Source organism: Heterodontus francisci, chromosome 17 (genome assembly GCF_036365525.1).
Source record: "Heterodontus francisci isolate sHetFra1 chromosome 17, sHetFra1.hap1, whole genome shotgun sequence".
Classification (NCBI taxonomy): Eukaryota; Metazoa; Chordata; class Chondrichthyes; order Heterodontiformes; family Heterodontidae; genus Heterodontus; species Heterodontus francisci.
Genome location: NC_090387.1, coordinates 72,520,871 through 72,538,634, shown reverse-complemented (window position 1 = coordinate 72,538,634; position 17,764 = coordinate 72,520,871). Strand labels below are relative to the sequence as shown.

General features: G+C 45.8%; 1 protein-coding gene across 3 annotated transcripts in view; it reads right to left on the bottom strand.

Moving 5' to 3' along the window:
• Positions 1-730: 730 nt before the first annotated feature.
• prmt7 (protein arginine methyltransferase 7) overlaps positions 731-17,764 on the bottom strand; it is a 59,155-nt gene continuing 42,121 nt past the window's right edge. Inside the window, exons 16-18 of one of the 3 annotated variants that reach the window (XM_068049658.1) lie at positions 15,841-15,937; positions 2,677-2,811; positions 731-1,698 (exon numbers count right to left, since the gene is read on the bottom strand). In XM_068049658.1, the coding sequence (XP_067905759.1) occupies positions 1,519-1,698; positions 2,677-2,811; positions 15,841-15,937 (412 nt within the window). In that variant the 3' untranslated portion in view covers positions 731-1,518. The remainder of the gene's footprint in view (positions 1,699-2,676; positions 2,812-15,840; positions 15,938-17,764) is intronic. The other 2 variants (XM_068049660.1, XM_068049659.1) reach the window with 2 other exon arrangements.

The following is a 17,764-nucleotide window of genomic DNA, read 5'->3' as shown; positions in this document are numbered from 1 at the left end:
CGAGGTGAATCAGCTTGATAAGGCCAGCACAGAAACAATTTACATTCTTCCTTAAACCAAGGCCACATGTACTGCCAGTGGTAATGAACAGCACGGCACAACACATGGTGAATAAAGCCATGAGTCCTCACCCCAGCAAAAAGGAATTCAATCATCAGTCAGGTCTGTTGGAAGACAAATATCCTTCAAATCTCCAGTATGGAGAGGAAAAAGAGGGAACAGAAGCCTGCATTTATATAATGGCTTATCATATCCCACAGAAATACTTCCCTTACAGACTTTTGCAATTACAATCACATTGCCACAAAGATAAACGTGGCAGCCATTCACACAGAAAAATCTCACGAACAGCTGAGAGGGGGGTGGGGGTCTGTTATACATCAGTTTTACAAAACACCCAGCAATGCAGCACGCCCTCAGTATTGGACCATGTGTGTCATCCTGCATGATGTGCACCAATGCCTGAAGTGGGGTTTGAACCCATGATCTTGACTCAAGTTCTAACCTGACACTTGAGAGGAATACAGTACTAGGGACATGTGTAATGAAACAGGATTACTCCAAAATCACAGATCTAGTAAAATTCTGTAGATTGGGATGCAGCTCTGTGCAAATGCACAGGACAGGAGAATGAAAATCAGCTCCAAACCCTGACAGCTATAGGTGTGAATCTGAATCAACAAAACAGAGATAGAGATTTCCGGAATTATATAAATCTGGGGGAAGGGGACAGGCTTGAACAACTCTTTAATAAGCTTCCTTTTAAAATAAAAATCGATCTTATACAATTTGAAACATCAATGCCAGTTTGGATCTAGCCCCAGTGTCAACTTTACGCAATGAAGATCAGCACTGAAGAAATGCTCCACTGTGGTCCTATCTGAAAGAAAATACTTGCATTTGTACAGCACCTTTCAGGATCAATGGGTTGGTTTTGAACTTTTATTCCCACAAACAGCAATGAGATGAATGGCACAATCTGTTTTGGTGGTGTTGACTGAAAGATGAATCTTGTCCAGGATGCTGCTGAACTCCCCACCTTCTTTCAATGCTGCCATTGGACCTTTTACAATCACTTGAGCAAGCAGATAGTGCATCAGTTTAATGTCCCATTCGAGAGATGGCACTTCCAATAATGCAGCAGTACCTCTGTACTGCATTGGAGTGTTAGCCTAGATTGTGTGTTCTAGTCCTGAGTGAAACTTGTAGCCACAAATTTCTGACTCAGAGATGAAAGCAGTCACTACACTGGACTCTCCCCTCCTGCCCCAGTCATTGCACGTCCCTGGAGTTCACCCATACTAATTGAACTAACCACTTTTGCTTATTCTTCCTTCAATTTCAAAAGAAACTAGGTAAAACAATTCTTCATTTCACAGCTTGCTGAGGGTCCAAAAGATTCCTAAGAGTCATTTTGGATCTAGTTTCAGACCTACTGCAGTTTTACTATGACATTTAGTGCAGAATAGCTCTCCAGTTACTGACACGACCCAAAGATATTGTGCACCATCACATCCTTCAGTATGCCACGACTGGTCCCAGAGCCCGCTTGAAATCCATACTTAGCTCACCAGTCTCTGGGTGAAAGGTCACACTGTAAGCAACTGAGGTTAGCTTGTCTGTCAGGGTCTTGGGATCGGAAACTGGGCCAAGGAAGTAGACACCTTGCTTGCAGTGTGGGTTCCAGTCGCAGTCACCCTGTCAATGGCAAAACAAAGAATTTCAAGAAGAACGACATGCAACGTGGGGAGGTGGTGGCGTAGTGGTATTGTCACTGGACTAGTAACCCAGGGTATTGCTCTAGGGACACAGGCTCGAATCCCACCACGGCAGAAGGTGGAATTTGAATTCAATTCATAAATCTGGAACATGAAACCATTGTCGATTGTTGTAAAAACCCATCTGGTTCACTAATGTCCTTTAGGGAAGGTAATCTGCTGTCCTTACCTGGTCTGGCCGACATGTGACTCCAGACCCACAGCAATGTGGTTGACTCTTGCATGCCCCCTGAAATGGCCTAGCAAGCCACTCAGTTGTATGAAACTGTTACGAAGTCAATAAGGAATGAAATCAGACCAGCATTGACCTAGGCACCCGGAAACAACAACGGCAAACCCAGCCCCGTCGACCCTGCAAAGTTCTCCTTACTAACATCTGGGGACTTGAGACAAAGTTGGGAGAGCTGTCCCACAGACTAGTCAATTAACAACCTGACATAGTCATACTCACCGAATCATACCGAACAGACAATGTCCCAGACACTCCCTTACCATCCACAGTTATGTCCTGTCCCACCGACAGGACAGACCCAACAGAGGTGGCGGCACAGTGGTATACAATCAGGAGGGAGTTGCCCTGGAAGTCCACAACATTGAATCCAGATCCCATGAAGTCTCATGGCATCAGGTCAAACAGGCAAGGAAACCGCCTGCTGATTACCACCTACCGTACCCCACTCATCTGATGACTCAGTACTCCTCCATGTTGAACACCACTTGGGGGAAACACTGAGGGTGGCAAAGGCAGAGCATGGTAATTTGGGTGGCAGACTTCAATGTCCATCACCAAGAGTGGCTCGGTAGCACCACTACTGACCGAGTCCTAAAGGATGTAGCTGCTAGACTGGGTCTGTGGCAGGTGGTGAGGGAACCAACAAGAGGGAAAAATATACTTGACCTCGTCCTCACCAATCTGCCTGCCGCAGTTGCATCTGTCCATGACAGTATTGGTAGGAGTGACCACCGCACAGTCCTTGTGGAGACAACGTCCCATCTTCACATTGAGGATACCCTCCATCGTGTTGTGTGGCACCTAAATGGGATAGATTTCAAACATACTTAGCAATGCAAAACTGATATCCATAAGGCACTGTAGGCCATCAGCAGCAACAGAATTGCAGTCAAGCACAATCTGTAACCTCATGGCCCGGCATATCCCCCACTCTACCATTACCATTAAGCCGGGGAAGCAACCCCGGTTCAATGAAGAGTGCTGGAGGGCATGCCAGGAGCAGCACCAGGCATACCTCAAAATGAGGTGTCAATCTGGTGAAGCTACAAACCAGGACTACTTGTGTGCCCAACAGCATAAGCAGCATGCGATAGACAGAGCTCGGCGATCCCGTAACCAACAGATCAGACCTAAGCTCTGAGGTCCTGCCACATCCAGTCGTGAAGGTGGTGGGCAATTAAACAACTAACTGGAGGAGGTGGCTCCACAAATATCCCCATCCTCAATAATGGGGGAGCCCAGCACATCAGTGCTAAAGATAAGGCTGAAGCATTTGCAACAATCTTCAGCCAGAAATGCCGAGTTGATGATCCATTGCAGTCTCCTCCTGAAGTCTCCAGCATCACAGAGGCCAGTCTTCAGCCAATTCGATTCACTCCGCGTAATATCAAGAAACGGCTGAAGGCACTGGATCCCACAAAGGCTATGGGCCCTGACAATATTCCGGCAATAGTACTGAAGACTTGTGCTCCAGAACATGCCGTGCCCCTAGTCAACCTGTTCCAGTACAGCTACAACACTGGCATCTACCGGCAATGTGGAAAATTGCCCAGGTATGTCCTGTACACAAAAAGCAGGGCAAGTCCAACCCGGCCAATTATACCCCATCAGTCTACTCTCAATCATCAGTAAGGTGTTGTGACAGTCCTATCAATCGGCACTTGATCAGCAATAATGTGCTCAGTGACGCAGGTTGGGTTATGTCAGGGCCACTCAGCTCCTGAGCTAATTACAGCCATGGTTCAAACATGGACACAAGAGCTGAACACCAGACGTGAAATGAGAGTGACTGCCCTTGACATCAAGGCAGCATCTGACCGAATATGACATCAAGGAGCCCTAGAAAAACTGGAGTCAATGGGTATCGGGGGAAAACCCTCAACTAGTTGGAGTCGTACCTAGGGCAAAGGAAGGTGTTGTGGTTGTTGGAGGTCAATCATAGCTCCAGGACATCAATGCAGCAGTTTTTCAGGGTAGTGTCCAAGGCCCAAACATCTTCAGCTACTTCAATGACCTTCCTTCAATCATAAGGTCAGGAGTGGGGATGTTTGCTGATGACTGCACAATGTTCAGCACCATCCGCGACTCTCAGATACTGAAGCAGTCAGTGTAAAAATGCAGCAAGACCTGGACAATATCCAGGCTTGGGCTGATAAGTGGTAAATAACATTCGCGCCACACAAGTGCCAGGCAATGACCATCTCCAACAAGAGATAAATCTAACCATCTCCCCATGACATTCAATGGCATTACCATCGCTGAATCCTGCACTATCAACATCCTAGGGGTTACCATTGACTAGAGGGCGGCACAGTGGCGCAGTGGTTAGCACCGCAGCCTCACAGCTCCAGCGACCCGGGTTCAATTCCGGGTACTGCCTGTGTGGAGTTTGCAAGTTCTCCCTGTGTCTGCGTGGGTTTCCTCCGGGTGCTCCGGTTTCCTCCCACATGCCAAAGACTTGCAGGTTGATAGGTAAATTGGCCATTATAAATTGCCCCTAGTATAGGTAGGTGGTAGGGAAAATATAGGGACAGGTGGGGATGTGGTAGGAATATGGAATTAGTGTAGGATTAGTATAAATGGATGGTTGATGGTCGGCACAGACTTAGTGGGCCGAAGGGCCTGTTTCAGTGCTGTATCTCTAAACTAAACTAAACAGAAACTGAACCACAGTAGCCATATAAATACTGTGGCTACAAGAGCATGTCAGAGGCTAGGAATCCTGTGGCCAGTAACTCACCTCCTGACTCCCCAAAGCCTGTCCACCATCTACAAGGCACTTGCCTGGATGGGTGCAACGCCAACAACACTCCAGAAGCTCGACATCATCCAGGACAAAGCAGCCCACTTGATTGGCACCCCATCTACAAACATTTACTCCCTCCACACCGATGCACAGTGGCAGCAGTGTGTACCATCTACAAGATGCACTGCAGCAACGCCCCAAGGCTCCTTAGACAGCACCTTCCAAACCGGAGATCTCTACCACATAGAAGGACAAGGGGAACAGATGCATGGGAACACTGCCACCTTCAAGTTCCGCTCCAACTCTCACACCATCCTGACTTGGAAGTATTTCACCATTCCTTCACTGTCGCTGGGTCAAAATCCTGGAACTCCCTTCCGAACAGCACTGTGGGTGTACCTATCCCACATGGACTGCAGTGGTTCAAGAAGGCAGCTCACCACCACCGTCTCAAGGGCAATTAGGAATGTGCAAGAAATGCAGATCTAGACAGCAACATGAACCCACGAATGAATAAAAAAAATTTATATAGCACTTTAATGTAGTAAAATGTTCTAACAAGCTTCACAGGAGCACGAGCAAACAAAATTTGACATAAGACGATATTAGGGCAGATGACCGACCAAAAGCAAAAGTTTTGAGAGTCATAAGAACACAAGAAACAGGAACAGGAGTCGGTCATATGACCTGTCAAATCTGCTCCACCATTCAATATGATCAGGGCTGATCTTGGGCTTCAACTCCATTTTCCCACCTGATCCCCATATCCCTCAATTCCCGAGAGACCAAAAATCTGTCCATCTCAGCCTTAAATGTATTCTATGATGGTGCATCCACAACCCTCTGGGGTAGAGAATTCCCAAGATTCACAATTCCTCGAGTGAAGAAATTTCTCATCTCAGTCTTAAATGATCAGCCCCTTATCCTGAAACGCTGCCCCCTTGTTCTAGATTCCCCAGCCAGGGGAAACAATGTATCTACCCCATCAGCCCCTTCAGAATCTTGAATGTTTCAATGAGATCACCTCTCATTCTTCTTAACTCAAGAATTTAGGCCCAATTTACTCAGCCTCTCATTTTAGGACAACCCTCTCATCTCAGGAACCAAGGTACTGAATCTTCACTGCACTGCTTCCAGTGCAAGTATACCCTTCCTTGAATATGGAGACCAAATTTGCACATAGTATTCCAGGTGTAGTCTCATCAATTGTAGCAAGACTTGTTTATTCTTGGACTCCATTCCCCTTGCAATAAAGGTCAATATGCCAGTTGCTTTCCTAATTCTTGCTGTAACTGCATGCTAACCTTTTATGTTCCTTGTAGGAGTACACCCAAGTCTCTCTGAATGTCAACATTTACAAGTTTCATGCCTTTTAAAAAATATTCTGCTTTTCTATTCTTAATACCAAAGTGCATAACCTCATACTTCCCCACATTGTACTCCACCTGCCACCTTGTTGCCCACTCATTTAACCAATCTATATCTGTTTGCAGCCTCTGAGTCCTAACAGCTTGCATTTCCACCTAGCTTTGTATCGTCGGCAAACTTGGATACATTACTCCCGGTCTCTTCGCCCATGCCATTAATATAGCTGGGTTGAGCACTACCTAGAACTGTACTCCAGGGAGAAGGTTGTCACTGAGACTGCCCTCAATGCAGCCCAGCCTCTACCAGTCATGGATGAGCTGGACATACAGCCAACCAAATCGGAACTCAGTGATGCCATTGATTCTCTAGCCAGCAGAAAAGGCCCTGGGAAGGACAGCATTACCCCTGAAATAATCAAGACTGCCAAGCCTGCTATACTCTCAGCACATGAACTGCTATGCCTGTGCTGGGACGAGGGAGCAGTACCTCAGGACATGCGCGATGCCAATATCATCACCCTCTATAAAAACAAAGGTGACCGAGGTGACTGCAACAACTACCGTGGAATCTCCCTGCTCAGCATAGTGGTGAAAGTCTTTGCTCGAGTCGCTCTAAACAGGCTCCAGAAGCTGGCTGAGCGTGTCTACCCTGAGGCACAGTGTGGCTTTCGTGCAGAGATCGACCGTTGACATGCTGTTCTCCCTTCGTCAGATACAGGAGAAATGCCGCGAACAACAGATGCCCCTCTACATTGCTTTCATTGATCTCGCCAAAGCCTTTGACCTCGTCAGCAGACATGGTCTCTTCAGACTACTAGAAAAGATTGGATGCCCACCAAAGCTACTAAGTATCATCACCTCATTCCATGACAATATGAAAGGCACAATTCAACATGGTGGCTCCTCATCAGAGCCCTTTCCTATCCTGAGTGGCGTGAAACAGGGCTGTGTTCTCGCACCCGCACTTTTTGGGATTTTCTTCTCCCTGCTGCTTTCACATGCGTTCAAGTCCTCTGAAGAAGGAATTTTCCTTCACACAAGATCAGGGGGCAGGATGTTCAACCTTGCCCATCTAAGAGCGAAGTCCAAAGTACGGAAAGTCCTCATCAGGGAACTCCTCTTTGCTGACGATGCTGCTTTAACATCTCACACTGAAGAGTGCCTGCAGAGTCTCGTCGACAGGTTTGCGTCTGCCTGCAATGAATTTGGCCTAACCATCAGCCTCAAGAAAACGAACATCATGGGGCAGGACGTCAGAAATGCTCCATCCATCAATATTGGCGACCACGCTCTGGAAGTGGTTCAAGAGCTCACCTACCTAGGCTCAACTATCACCAGTAACCTGTCTCTAGATGCAGAAATCAACAAGCACATGGGAAAGGCTTCCACTGCTATGTCCAGACTGGCCAAGAGTGTGGGAAAATGGCGCACTGACACTGAACACAAAAGTCCGAGTGTATCAAGCCTGTGTCCTCAGTACCTTGCTCTATGGCAGCGAGGCCTGGACAACGTATGTCAGCCAAGAGCGATGTCTCAATTCATTCCATCTTCGCTGCCTCCGGAGAATACTTGGCATCAGGTGGCAGGACCGTATCTCTAACACAGAAGTCCTCGAGGTGGCCAACATCCCCAGCTTATACACACTACTGAGTCAGCGGCGCTGGAGATGGCTTGGCCATGTGAGCCGCACGGAAGATGGCAGGATCCCCAAAGACACATTGTACAGCGAGCTCGCCACTGGTATCAGACCCATCGGCTGTCCATGTCTCTGCTTTAAAGACGTCTGCAAACGCGACATGAAATCCTGTGACATTGATCACAAGTCGTGGGAGTCAGTTGCCAGCGTTCGCCAGAGCTGGCGGGCAGCCATAAAGACGGGGCTAAAGTGTGGCGAGTCGAAGAGACTTAGCAGTTGGCAGGAAAAAAGACAGAGGTGCAAGGGAAGAGCCAACTGTGTAACAGCCCCGACAATCAAATTTTTCTGCAGCACCTGTGGAAGAGCCTGTCACTTTAGAATTGGTCTTTATAGCCACTCCAGGCACTGCTCCACACACCACTGACCACCTCCAGGCGCTTACCCATTGTCTCTCGAGATAAGGAGGCCAAAGAAATAGCTGAGGCTCCAGCACTAATCCTTGTGGCATTCCTCCACTAGTCACAGCCGGCCAACTTGAAAATACCTCATTTATCCCCACTCTCTGCTTCCTGTCCATTAACCAATCCTCTATCCATGCGAATATATCACCCCCAACTCTATGAGCCATTATCTTGTGCATTAAACCTTTGTGTGGCACTTTATCGAATGCCTTTTGGAAATCCAAGTGTACTACATCTATTGATTCCCCTTTAACTACCCTGCTTAAGAACAAAGAACAGTACAGCACAGGAACAGGCCATTCGGCACTCCAAGCCTGTGCCGATCTTGATGCCTGCCTAAACTAAAACCTTCTGCACTTCTGGGGACCGTATCTCTCTATTCCCATCCTATTCATGTATTTGTCAAGATGCCTCGTAAACGTCGCTATTGCACCTGCTTCCACCACCTCCCCCGGCAGCAAGTTCCAGGCACTCACCACCCTCTGTGTAAAAAAAAAAACTTGCCTCGCACATCCCCTCTAAACTTTGCCCCTCGCACCTTAAACCTATGTCCCCTAATAACTGACTCTTCCATCCTGGGAAAATGCTTCTGACTATCCACTCTGTCCATGCCACTCATAACTTTGTAAACCTCTATCATGTCGCCCCTCCACCTCCGTCGTTCCAGTGAAAACAATCCGAGTTTATCCAACCTCTCCTCATAGCTAATGCCCTCCAGACCAGGCAACCTCCCAGTAAACCTCTTCTGTACCCTCTCCAAAGCCTCCACGTCCTTCTGGTAGTGTGGCGACCAGAATCGCACACAATATTCTAAGTGTGGCCTAACTATAGTCCTGTACAGCTGCAGCATGACTTGCCAATTTCTATACTCTACGCCCCGACCGATGAAGGCAAGCATGCCGCATGCCTTCTTGACTACCTTATCCACCTGCGTTGCCACTTTCAGTGACCTGTGGACCTGTACGCCCAGATCTCTCTGCCTGTCAATAGTCCTAAGGGTTCTGCCATTTACTGTATACTTCCCACCTGCATTAGACCTTCCAAAATGCATTACCACACATTTGTCCGATTAAACGCCATCTGCCATTTCTCCGCCCAAGTCTCCAACCGATCTACATCCTGCTGCATCCTCTGACAATCCACATCACTGTCCGCAACTCCACCAACCTTTGTGTCGTCCGCAAACTTACTAATCAGACCAGCTTCATTTTCCTCCAAATCATTTATATATACTACAAACAGCAAAGGTCCCAGCACTGATCCCTGCGGAACACCACTAGTCACAGCCCTCCAGTCAGAAAAGCACCCTTCCACTGCTACCCTCTGTCTTCTATGACAGAGCCAGTTCTGTATCCACCTTACCAGCTCACCTCTGATCCCGTGTGACTTCACCTTTTGTACCAGTCTGCCATGAGGGACCTTGTCAAAGGCTTTACCGAAGTCCATACAGACAACATCCACTGCCCTTCCTTCATCAATCATCTTTGTCACTTCCTCAAAAAACTCAATCAAGTTAGTTAAATTAGACAAATTAAATTTGTCAAACAGGATTTCCCTTTTGTAAAGCCATATTGACTTGTTCTGATCATACTATGCTTTTCTAAGTGCATTGTTACTACTGTCTTCATAATAGATTCCAGCACTTTCCCAACAACTGACATCAGGCTAACTGGCCTGTAGTTCCCTATTTACTCTCTGCTTCCTTTCTTGAATAGCGGTGTTATATTTGCTAACTTCCAGTTTGCTGAGACTGTTCCAGAATCTAGGGAATTTTGGAAAATCATAGCCAGCGCATCTACTATCTCTGCAGCTATCTCTTTTAGAGCCGTAGGATGTAGGCTATCAGATCCTGGGGATTTGTTGAATTTTAGTCCCTTGAGTTTCTTCAGTACTTTTTCTCTGCTGATATGAGTTACCTTAAATTTCTTCACTCTTATTAGCCCCTAGGTTGCCCTCTATTTCTGGTATGTAACTTGTATCATCTACTGTGAAGCCAGACACAAAGTATTTGTTCAATGTCTCAGCTATTTCCTCATTCCCCATGATAATTTCTCCTGTCTTTGTTTCTAAGGGACCAAAATTTACTTTAGCTACTCTCTTTTTATGTCCTTGTAAAAGCTCTTCCAATCTGTTTTTATATTCCTCGCTAGTTTTTCTATTTTTTCCCTGTTTATTAAAAGGAAGAAAGCGAGGGAGATAGATGGAGGGGTTTTTAGGAGGGAAATCCAGAGCTTAGGACCCAGGCAGTTGAAGGCACGGCTGCCAATGGTGGAACGATTAAGTCAAGGAATGCTCTAGAGGCCAGAATTAAAGCAGTATAAATACCTCGGAGAGTTGTCGGGCTGGAGGAGATTACAAAGATAGGGAGGGGCAAGGCCACAAAGGGATCTGAAAACAAGGATGAGAATTTTAAAAATAGAGGCTTTACTCAACCGGGAGCCAATGTAGGTCAGCGATCAGAGGGATGATGGGCGAATGGGACTTGCTGCGAGTTAGGTTACAGCCAGCAGAGTTTTGATGGAGCTTATGTTTATGGAAGGTAGAACGTAAGAGGCCAGTCAGGAGTGCATTAGAATAGTCAAGTCTAGAGGTAACAAAGGCATGGATTGGGGTTTCAGCAGCAGGTGAACTGGGGTAGAGTCAGTAATGTCACGGAGGTGGAAGTAGGTGGTCTTACTGATAATGCAGATATGGATGTAGTCAGAAGCTCATCTCATGGTTAAATACTATACACCAAGGTTGCAGACAGTCTGGTCCAGCCTTAGACAGTTGCAAGTGAGAGGTATGGAATTGGTGGCTAGGGAACAGTGTTTGTGGAAGGGACTGAAGACAATGGCTTCAGTCTTCCTAATATTTAGTTGGGAGGAAGTTTCTTCTCATCCGGTATTGCGTGTCGAACAAGTAGTGACAATTTAGAGACAGTAGAGGAGTGGAGACAGGTGGCGGTGAGGTAGAGCTGGGTGTTGTCAGTATACATGTGGAAATTGGCTGTGTGTTTTTAAATGATGCTGTTGAGGGGCAGCATGTAGACAAGAAATAGGAGGGGACCAAGGATACCAGAGGTAACGGTGCAGTAACGGGAACAGAAGGCATTGCAGGTGATTCTGTAGCTATGAATGGATAGATAAAATTGGAACTAGGTGAGTGCAGTCTCACCCATTGGATGACAAAGGAGAGATGTTGGAGGAGGAGGAGGATGGTGTGGTTAACCGTGTGAAAGGCTGAAGGCAGGTTGAGAAGATTGAGGAGGGATAGCTTACCATGGTCATATAGGATGTCCATTTGTGACTTTGGCAAGTGCTATTTCGGGACTGTAGCTGGAGTGGAAACCTGACTGGAGGATTCAAACATGGAGTTCCAGGAAAGCCAGCAATGGATTTGGGAGCTGACAGCACATTTAAGGACTTTGGCGAGGAAAGGGAGGTAAGCGATGGGATGGTAGTTTGCAAGGACAGAGCAATCAAGGGCAACGTTTACTATAATTTCTCCTTGTTGAGCACACTGTCCTATTCCTTTAAGAATGCCATCTGGCTGTACCTTAAAGGAAACATTGGTTGCGCGTGGCCTGTTTGTTCCCTGCACGGTATGCTCTGGATTACGAGGCAGCAGTGAATCCACGCAGCTTAGAGGGAGCAATGGTCAAGGTTTTTTTTTAAGGAGTTCATGAGGCAGATGCCAGTTATCCAAGGCAGCAACATCTGTAAGGTCACCAGGAAACACAGGGAGGAGCAGTCAGCAGGAGTCTGGGGAGTTGTAACTGGGAGGCTCGGGAATCGTGCGTGCTGACATTTGGGGAGTTCTGAACTCATGATGACTGAAATTGGTGGGGGGGAGGTGGGGGCGAGGCAGGGGTGCTTGAATTCTGAAGAGGTCTGAAATCTCAGTGCGCTTTACTTAGAAGTGCAGCAGGAGCTTTACCCTGCTGTACCTAACCTAGTAAGTGCTTGGACAATGAGTATCAAAACACCTCTCCACCATTCCCCAGTATGAAAGTCATTCAACTGGAGACAAAAACATTAAATTATCCACCACGTCTTCAGCAGATAAATGTTCCACTCCCAGCACCATCAATACTCCACTGCTGGTTATTCACCATTACCAATGAATCACGGAATTGTTACAGCACAGGAGGCCCCGTCGTGTCTGCGCTGGCTCTCCAAAGGAGCAATTTACCTCGTGCTACTCCCAGCCTTCTCCCCTTAGCCCTGCACATTCTTCCTTTTCAGATAACAATCTAATTCCCTCTTGAATGTCTCGATTGAACCTGCCTACACCACATTTTCAGGCAGTGCATTCCAGATCCTAACCACTCGCTGCATGAAAATGTTTTTCCTTTTGTCACCATTGCTTCTTTTGCCAATTACCTTTAATCTGTGTCCTTGTTTTCGATCCTTACACCAATGGGAACAGTTTTGCCCTATTGACTCTGTCCCATGATTTTGAATACCTCGATGAAATCCCCTCTCAACCTTCTCTTCTCCAATTTGTCTACAAAACTGAAGTTCCTCATCCCTGGAGCCATTATCATGAATCTTTTCTGCACTCTCTCTAATGCCTTCACATCTTTCTTAAGTGTTCTAGAAAAGTTTAACATAACTTCCTTGTTTTTGTACTCTATGCCCCTACCAATAAAGCCTAGGATACCGTATGCTTTATTAACCGCTCTCTCAACATACACATATCCAGGTCCCTCTGCTCCAGCACCACCTTCAGAATTGTACTTTTTTTATATTATCTCTCCAGGTTCTTCCTACCAAAATGAATCACTTCACACTTCTCTGCATTAAATTTCATCTGCCTCTTGTCTGCCCATTCCAGAAACCCGTCTATATCCTTTTGCAGTTCTACACTGTCCTCCTCACAGTTCACACTGCTTCCAAGTTTCGTATCGTCCACAAATTTTGAAATTGTGCCCTGTACACCAAGGTCCAAGTCATTTAGATATATCAGGAAGAGCAAGGGTCCGAACACCGAGCCCTGGGGAACTGCACTACAAACCTTCCTGCGATCCAAGAAACATCCATTTACCACTACAATCAGCCAATTTTCTATCAGATTTCAGACTTCCAGCATTTCTGATTTCCAGCATCTGCAGTACTTTGCTTTTATTTAAATTTTGTATCCATGTTGCCACTGCCCCTTTCATGAGCTATAACTTTGCTCACAAGTCTGTTGTGCGGCACTTTGTCAAATGCCTTTTGGAAATCCATGTACACCACATCAACAGCATTACCCTCATCAACACTCTCTGTTGCCAGATCAAAAAACTCCAGCAAGTTAGTTAAACAAAATTTGTCCTTAACAAATCTGGGCTGGCTTTCCTTAATTAACCTGCATTTGCCCAAGTGACTATTCATTTTTCCCTGAATTATCGTTTCTAGCAGCTTCCCCACCACCGAGGATAAACTCACTGGCCTGTAGTTGCTGGGATTATCTTTACACCCTTTTTTGAATAAGGGCGTAACATTTGCAATTCTCCAGTCCTCTGGCACCATCCGAGTCTAAAGGAAGACTGGAAAATTGTGGCCAGTGCCTCCACAATTTCCACTCTCATTACACTCAATATGCATCTCATCTGCTCCTGGTGCATTACCAAATTTAAGCACAGCTAGCCTATTCAATTCCTCCTCCTTATCAATTTTAAACCCTTCAAGTGTCTGAATTACCTCCTCTTTACCATGACCTATACAGCATCTTCTTCCTTGGTAAAGACAGATGCAAAGTATTCATTTAATACCTCAGCCATGCCCTCTGCCTCCACGCGTAAATCCCCTTTTTGGTTCCTAATCGGCCCCACTCCTCCATTTACCACCCTTTTACTATTTATAATGCCTAAAAAAGATATTTGGATTCCCTTTTATGTTAGCTGCCAGTCTCTTTTCATACTCTGTCTTTGCTTCTCTTATTTGCTTTTTCACTTCCCCTCTGAACCTTCTATATTCAGCCTGGTTCTCAGTTGTATTATCCACCTGACATAAGCACACTTTTCCTTCTTCATCTTAATCTCTATCTTTTTCGTCATCCAGGGAGCTCTGGATTTATTTGCCCTTCCTTTCCCCTTTGTGGGAATATACCTTGACTGTGCCCGAACTATCTTTTCTTTAAAGGCAGCCCATTATTCAGTTACTGTTTTGTCTACCAACCTTTGATGCCAATTTATCTGGGTCAGATCCATTCTCACCCCACTGAAGCAGGCTTTCCCCCAGTTAATTATTCTTACTCTGGATTGTTCTTTGCCCTTTTCCATATCCAATCTAAACCTTATAATACAATGATCACTGTCCCCAGAAGTTCTCCTGCTGGCACTTGATCTACTTAGTCCACATCATTGCCAAGAACCAGGTCTAGCAGTGCCTCCTTTCTTGTTGAACTGGAAACATACTGCTGTAGAATATTTTCCTGAGCACACTAGGAGTTCTTGCCCCCCTCTGTCCTCTACATTATTACTATCTCAGTCTATATTCGGATAATTAAAGTCCCCCTTTATGACTACTTTATAATTCTTGTACCTCTGTTGTTTCCTTCAAATTTGTTCCACTACATCTTTCCCACTAGTTGCTGGCCTATAGACTACACCGAGCAAAGTAATTGCACCTTTTTTGTTGCTTAGTTCTAGCCAAATAGATTTTGTCCTTAACCCCTGTGGGACATCCTCTCTCTCTAGCACTGCAATGTTCTCCTTAATCAATACTCCCACCCCTCCCGCTTTCCCTTCTTTCCTATCTTTCCTGAACACCTTGTATCCAGGAATATTTAATGCCCAGTCCTGCCCTTCTTTGAGCCAGGTCTCTGTTATAACCATATTTTCAAATGGCAATCTGTGCCTGTAACTCACCAATCTTACTTACCACACTCCACACATTCACATATATGCAGTGTAAACCTAATTTCTCCCATACTGTGAACCCACCTAATAACGCACTATTTCCTACACTGGTGCAATCAGTCTCTCCCAGTATTCCTCGGATATTACCTCCTGGACCCCCTGCCAAGTTAGTTTAAACCCTCAATAGCACCAGCAAATCGCCCTGCAAGGAAATTGGTCCCATCTCTGTTTCGGTGCAACCTAGCCAGCTTGTACATGTCCCAACTCCCCCAGAGCTGGTCCCAATATCCAAAGTATCTAAAGCCCTGCCTCCTGCACCATCTTTCAAGCCATGCATTCATCTGCTTTATCCTATTTCTATACTCACCTGTATGTGGTACCAGGAGTAATCCGAAGTTTACTACTTTAATGTCCTGCTTGCTAATTTCATACCTAGCTCCCCAAATTCAGACTGCAGGACCACATTCCTCTTTCGGCCTATGTTGTTGGCACCAATGTGTACCATGACCACTGGCTGTTCACCCATCTTCCTCAGAGTGCTCTGCAGCCGATCAGTGACATCCTTGACCCTGGCACCAGGGAGGCAACATACCATCCTGGATTCATATCTGCAGCTGCAAAAACACCTATCTACTCCCCTAACTATTGAATCTCCGAGCACTATTGCTCTTCCAGTCTTCTTTGTACCCTCCTGTGCAGCTGAGCCAACCAACCACAGCATAGATTTACTTCCTGGCCCAGTAGCCCCAAGTCCACTGGGTTCCATCTTACTGTGAAATTGAATAAAGTATTACCGTGAGAGAGTGGGGCCTGATTAACCCAGTGCTGACGCAGATGTCATCGGTTAGGCAATAGTCCATCCAAAGCACCACTCCATGGCAAGTACCAGATCTACAAAATAAACAAGGTTTTTTTTTTTAAAAGTTAAATAGAAGTTCAATACTTAACACTGGAAATGTTATCAAGAGAATTTAAGAGTATATGTTAAATGGAACATTAATAATACATCAAAAACTGCAAGAGGTGTGCGAGAGGATGGTGGATTGCAGCTCAGCAAAGGGAAGATGAGCAGAGAGTTTCAATGTAGCTACTTTACAGAGAATGCTGACTGTACGGAGCAAACTCTCTGGTGAACAATAGAGAGAAACGTGGCCCACAAAATCAAGATGGAACTGAATGGATATTAAACAGAGAAATTGCTGAGAGGTCTGATACAGTACTGTATGATGTAGTCAGACAGAGTCCTCCACGATAGATAGATGATCAACAGATTACACAAGAACCCAAGAAATAGGAGCAGAAGTAGATCATAGGGCCCATCGAACCTGCTCCGCCATGCAATACAATCATGGCTGATCTTCGGCTTCAATTCCACTTTCCTGCCCGCTTCCCATATCCCTTGATTCCCTGAGAGACCAAACATCTACCTAACCCAGTCTTAAATATATTCAATGATGGAGCATCCACAACCCTCTGAGTTAGAGAATTCCAAAGATTCACAACTCTCTGAGTGAAGTAATTTCTCCTCATCTCAGTACTGAATGATTGAACCTTTATCCTGAGACTGTGTCCCCATGTTCTAGATTCCCTGACCAGTGGGAACAATCTCTCAGCTTCTACCCTATCAAGCCCTCTCAGAATCTTGTATGTCTCAATTAGATCACCTCTCATTCTTCTAAACTCCAGAGAATATAGGCCCAATTTACTCAGTCTCACATCATAGGACAAACCCCTCATCCCAGGGACCAATTTAGTAAATCTTCACTGAACTGCCTCCAGTGCAAGTATATCCTTTCTTAAATGTGGAGACCAAAACTGCACACAGTATTCCAGGTGCTGTCTCACCAAAGCCATGTACAATTTTAGTAAGACTTCTTTATTCCTGTACTTCAATCCCCTTGCAATAAAGGCTAACATGCCATTTGCCTTCCTAATAGCCTGCTGCACCTGCATGTTAACTTTGCGCGTTCCTTGTACGAATACCCCAAGTCTCTCTGAACATCATCACTTACCAGTTCCACACTTTTTAAAAAAAATTCTGCTTTTCTATTTTTACGACCAAAATGAACAACTTCACACTTCCCTACATTATACTCCATTTGCCATCTTGTTGCCCACTCATTTAACCTGTCTATATCTCTTTGCAGCCTCTCTACATCCTCCCCGCATCCTTACCTTTCCACACCTCAACTGGTTACATTTTACTTATGAACAGAAATGCAGGAGATATTAACAATGCCTCACAGCATAACAAAAATACAAGAGACATCCAAATGCCACACGCACACACAGACAAGTCAGGACATGCCACTGATGTGGTAGTCTGGGCTGTTAAAACATAAACAGCCTGTCTACAACCACACTCATGGACAATGGCCTTCTGAAATATGTGTGAACGGTTTCCATCTTGATAAGGCAAGAAGCAGATATCACACCCATGGGTGGTATGCACCTAAGAACTCCCCCTGCTGAGAGCAGGATATGACCACATGCAAGTGGTCTTACATAGCCAGGGTGAGATTGATAAGGCACTGAAACCCAACCAGATGACCCAATTCAAAACATTACCTTATATGTCAAGGGGCCAGGGTCCGATAGGGGTATAAAGCCACAGCTCACAAGGGCATTGTTGCTGCAGCTGGGAAGTGTGACCTGGTCAGTCACAGGAAGTCGTTCAGCGGACCTGACCACCTGGGAACAAACCCTGCACGCGGGTCT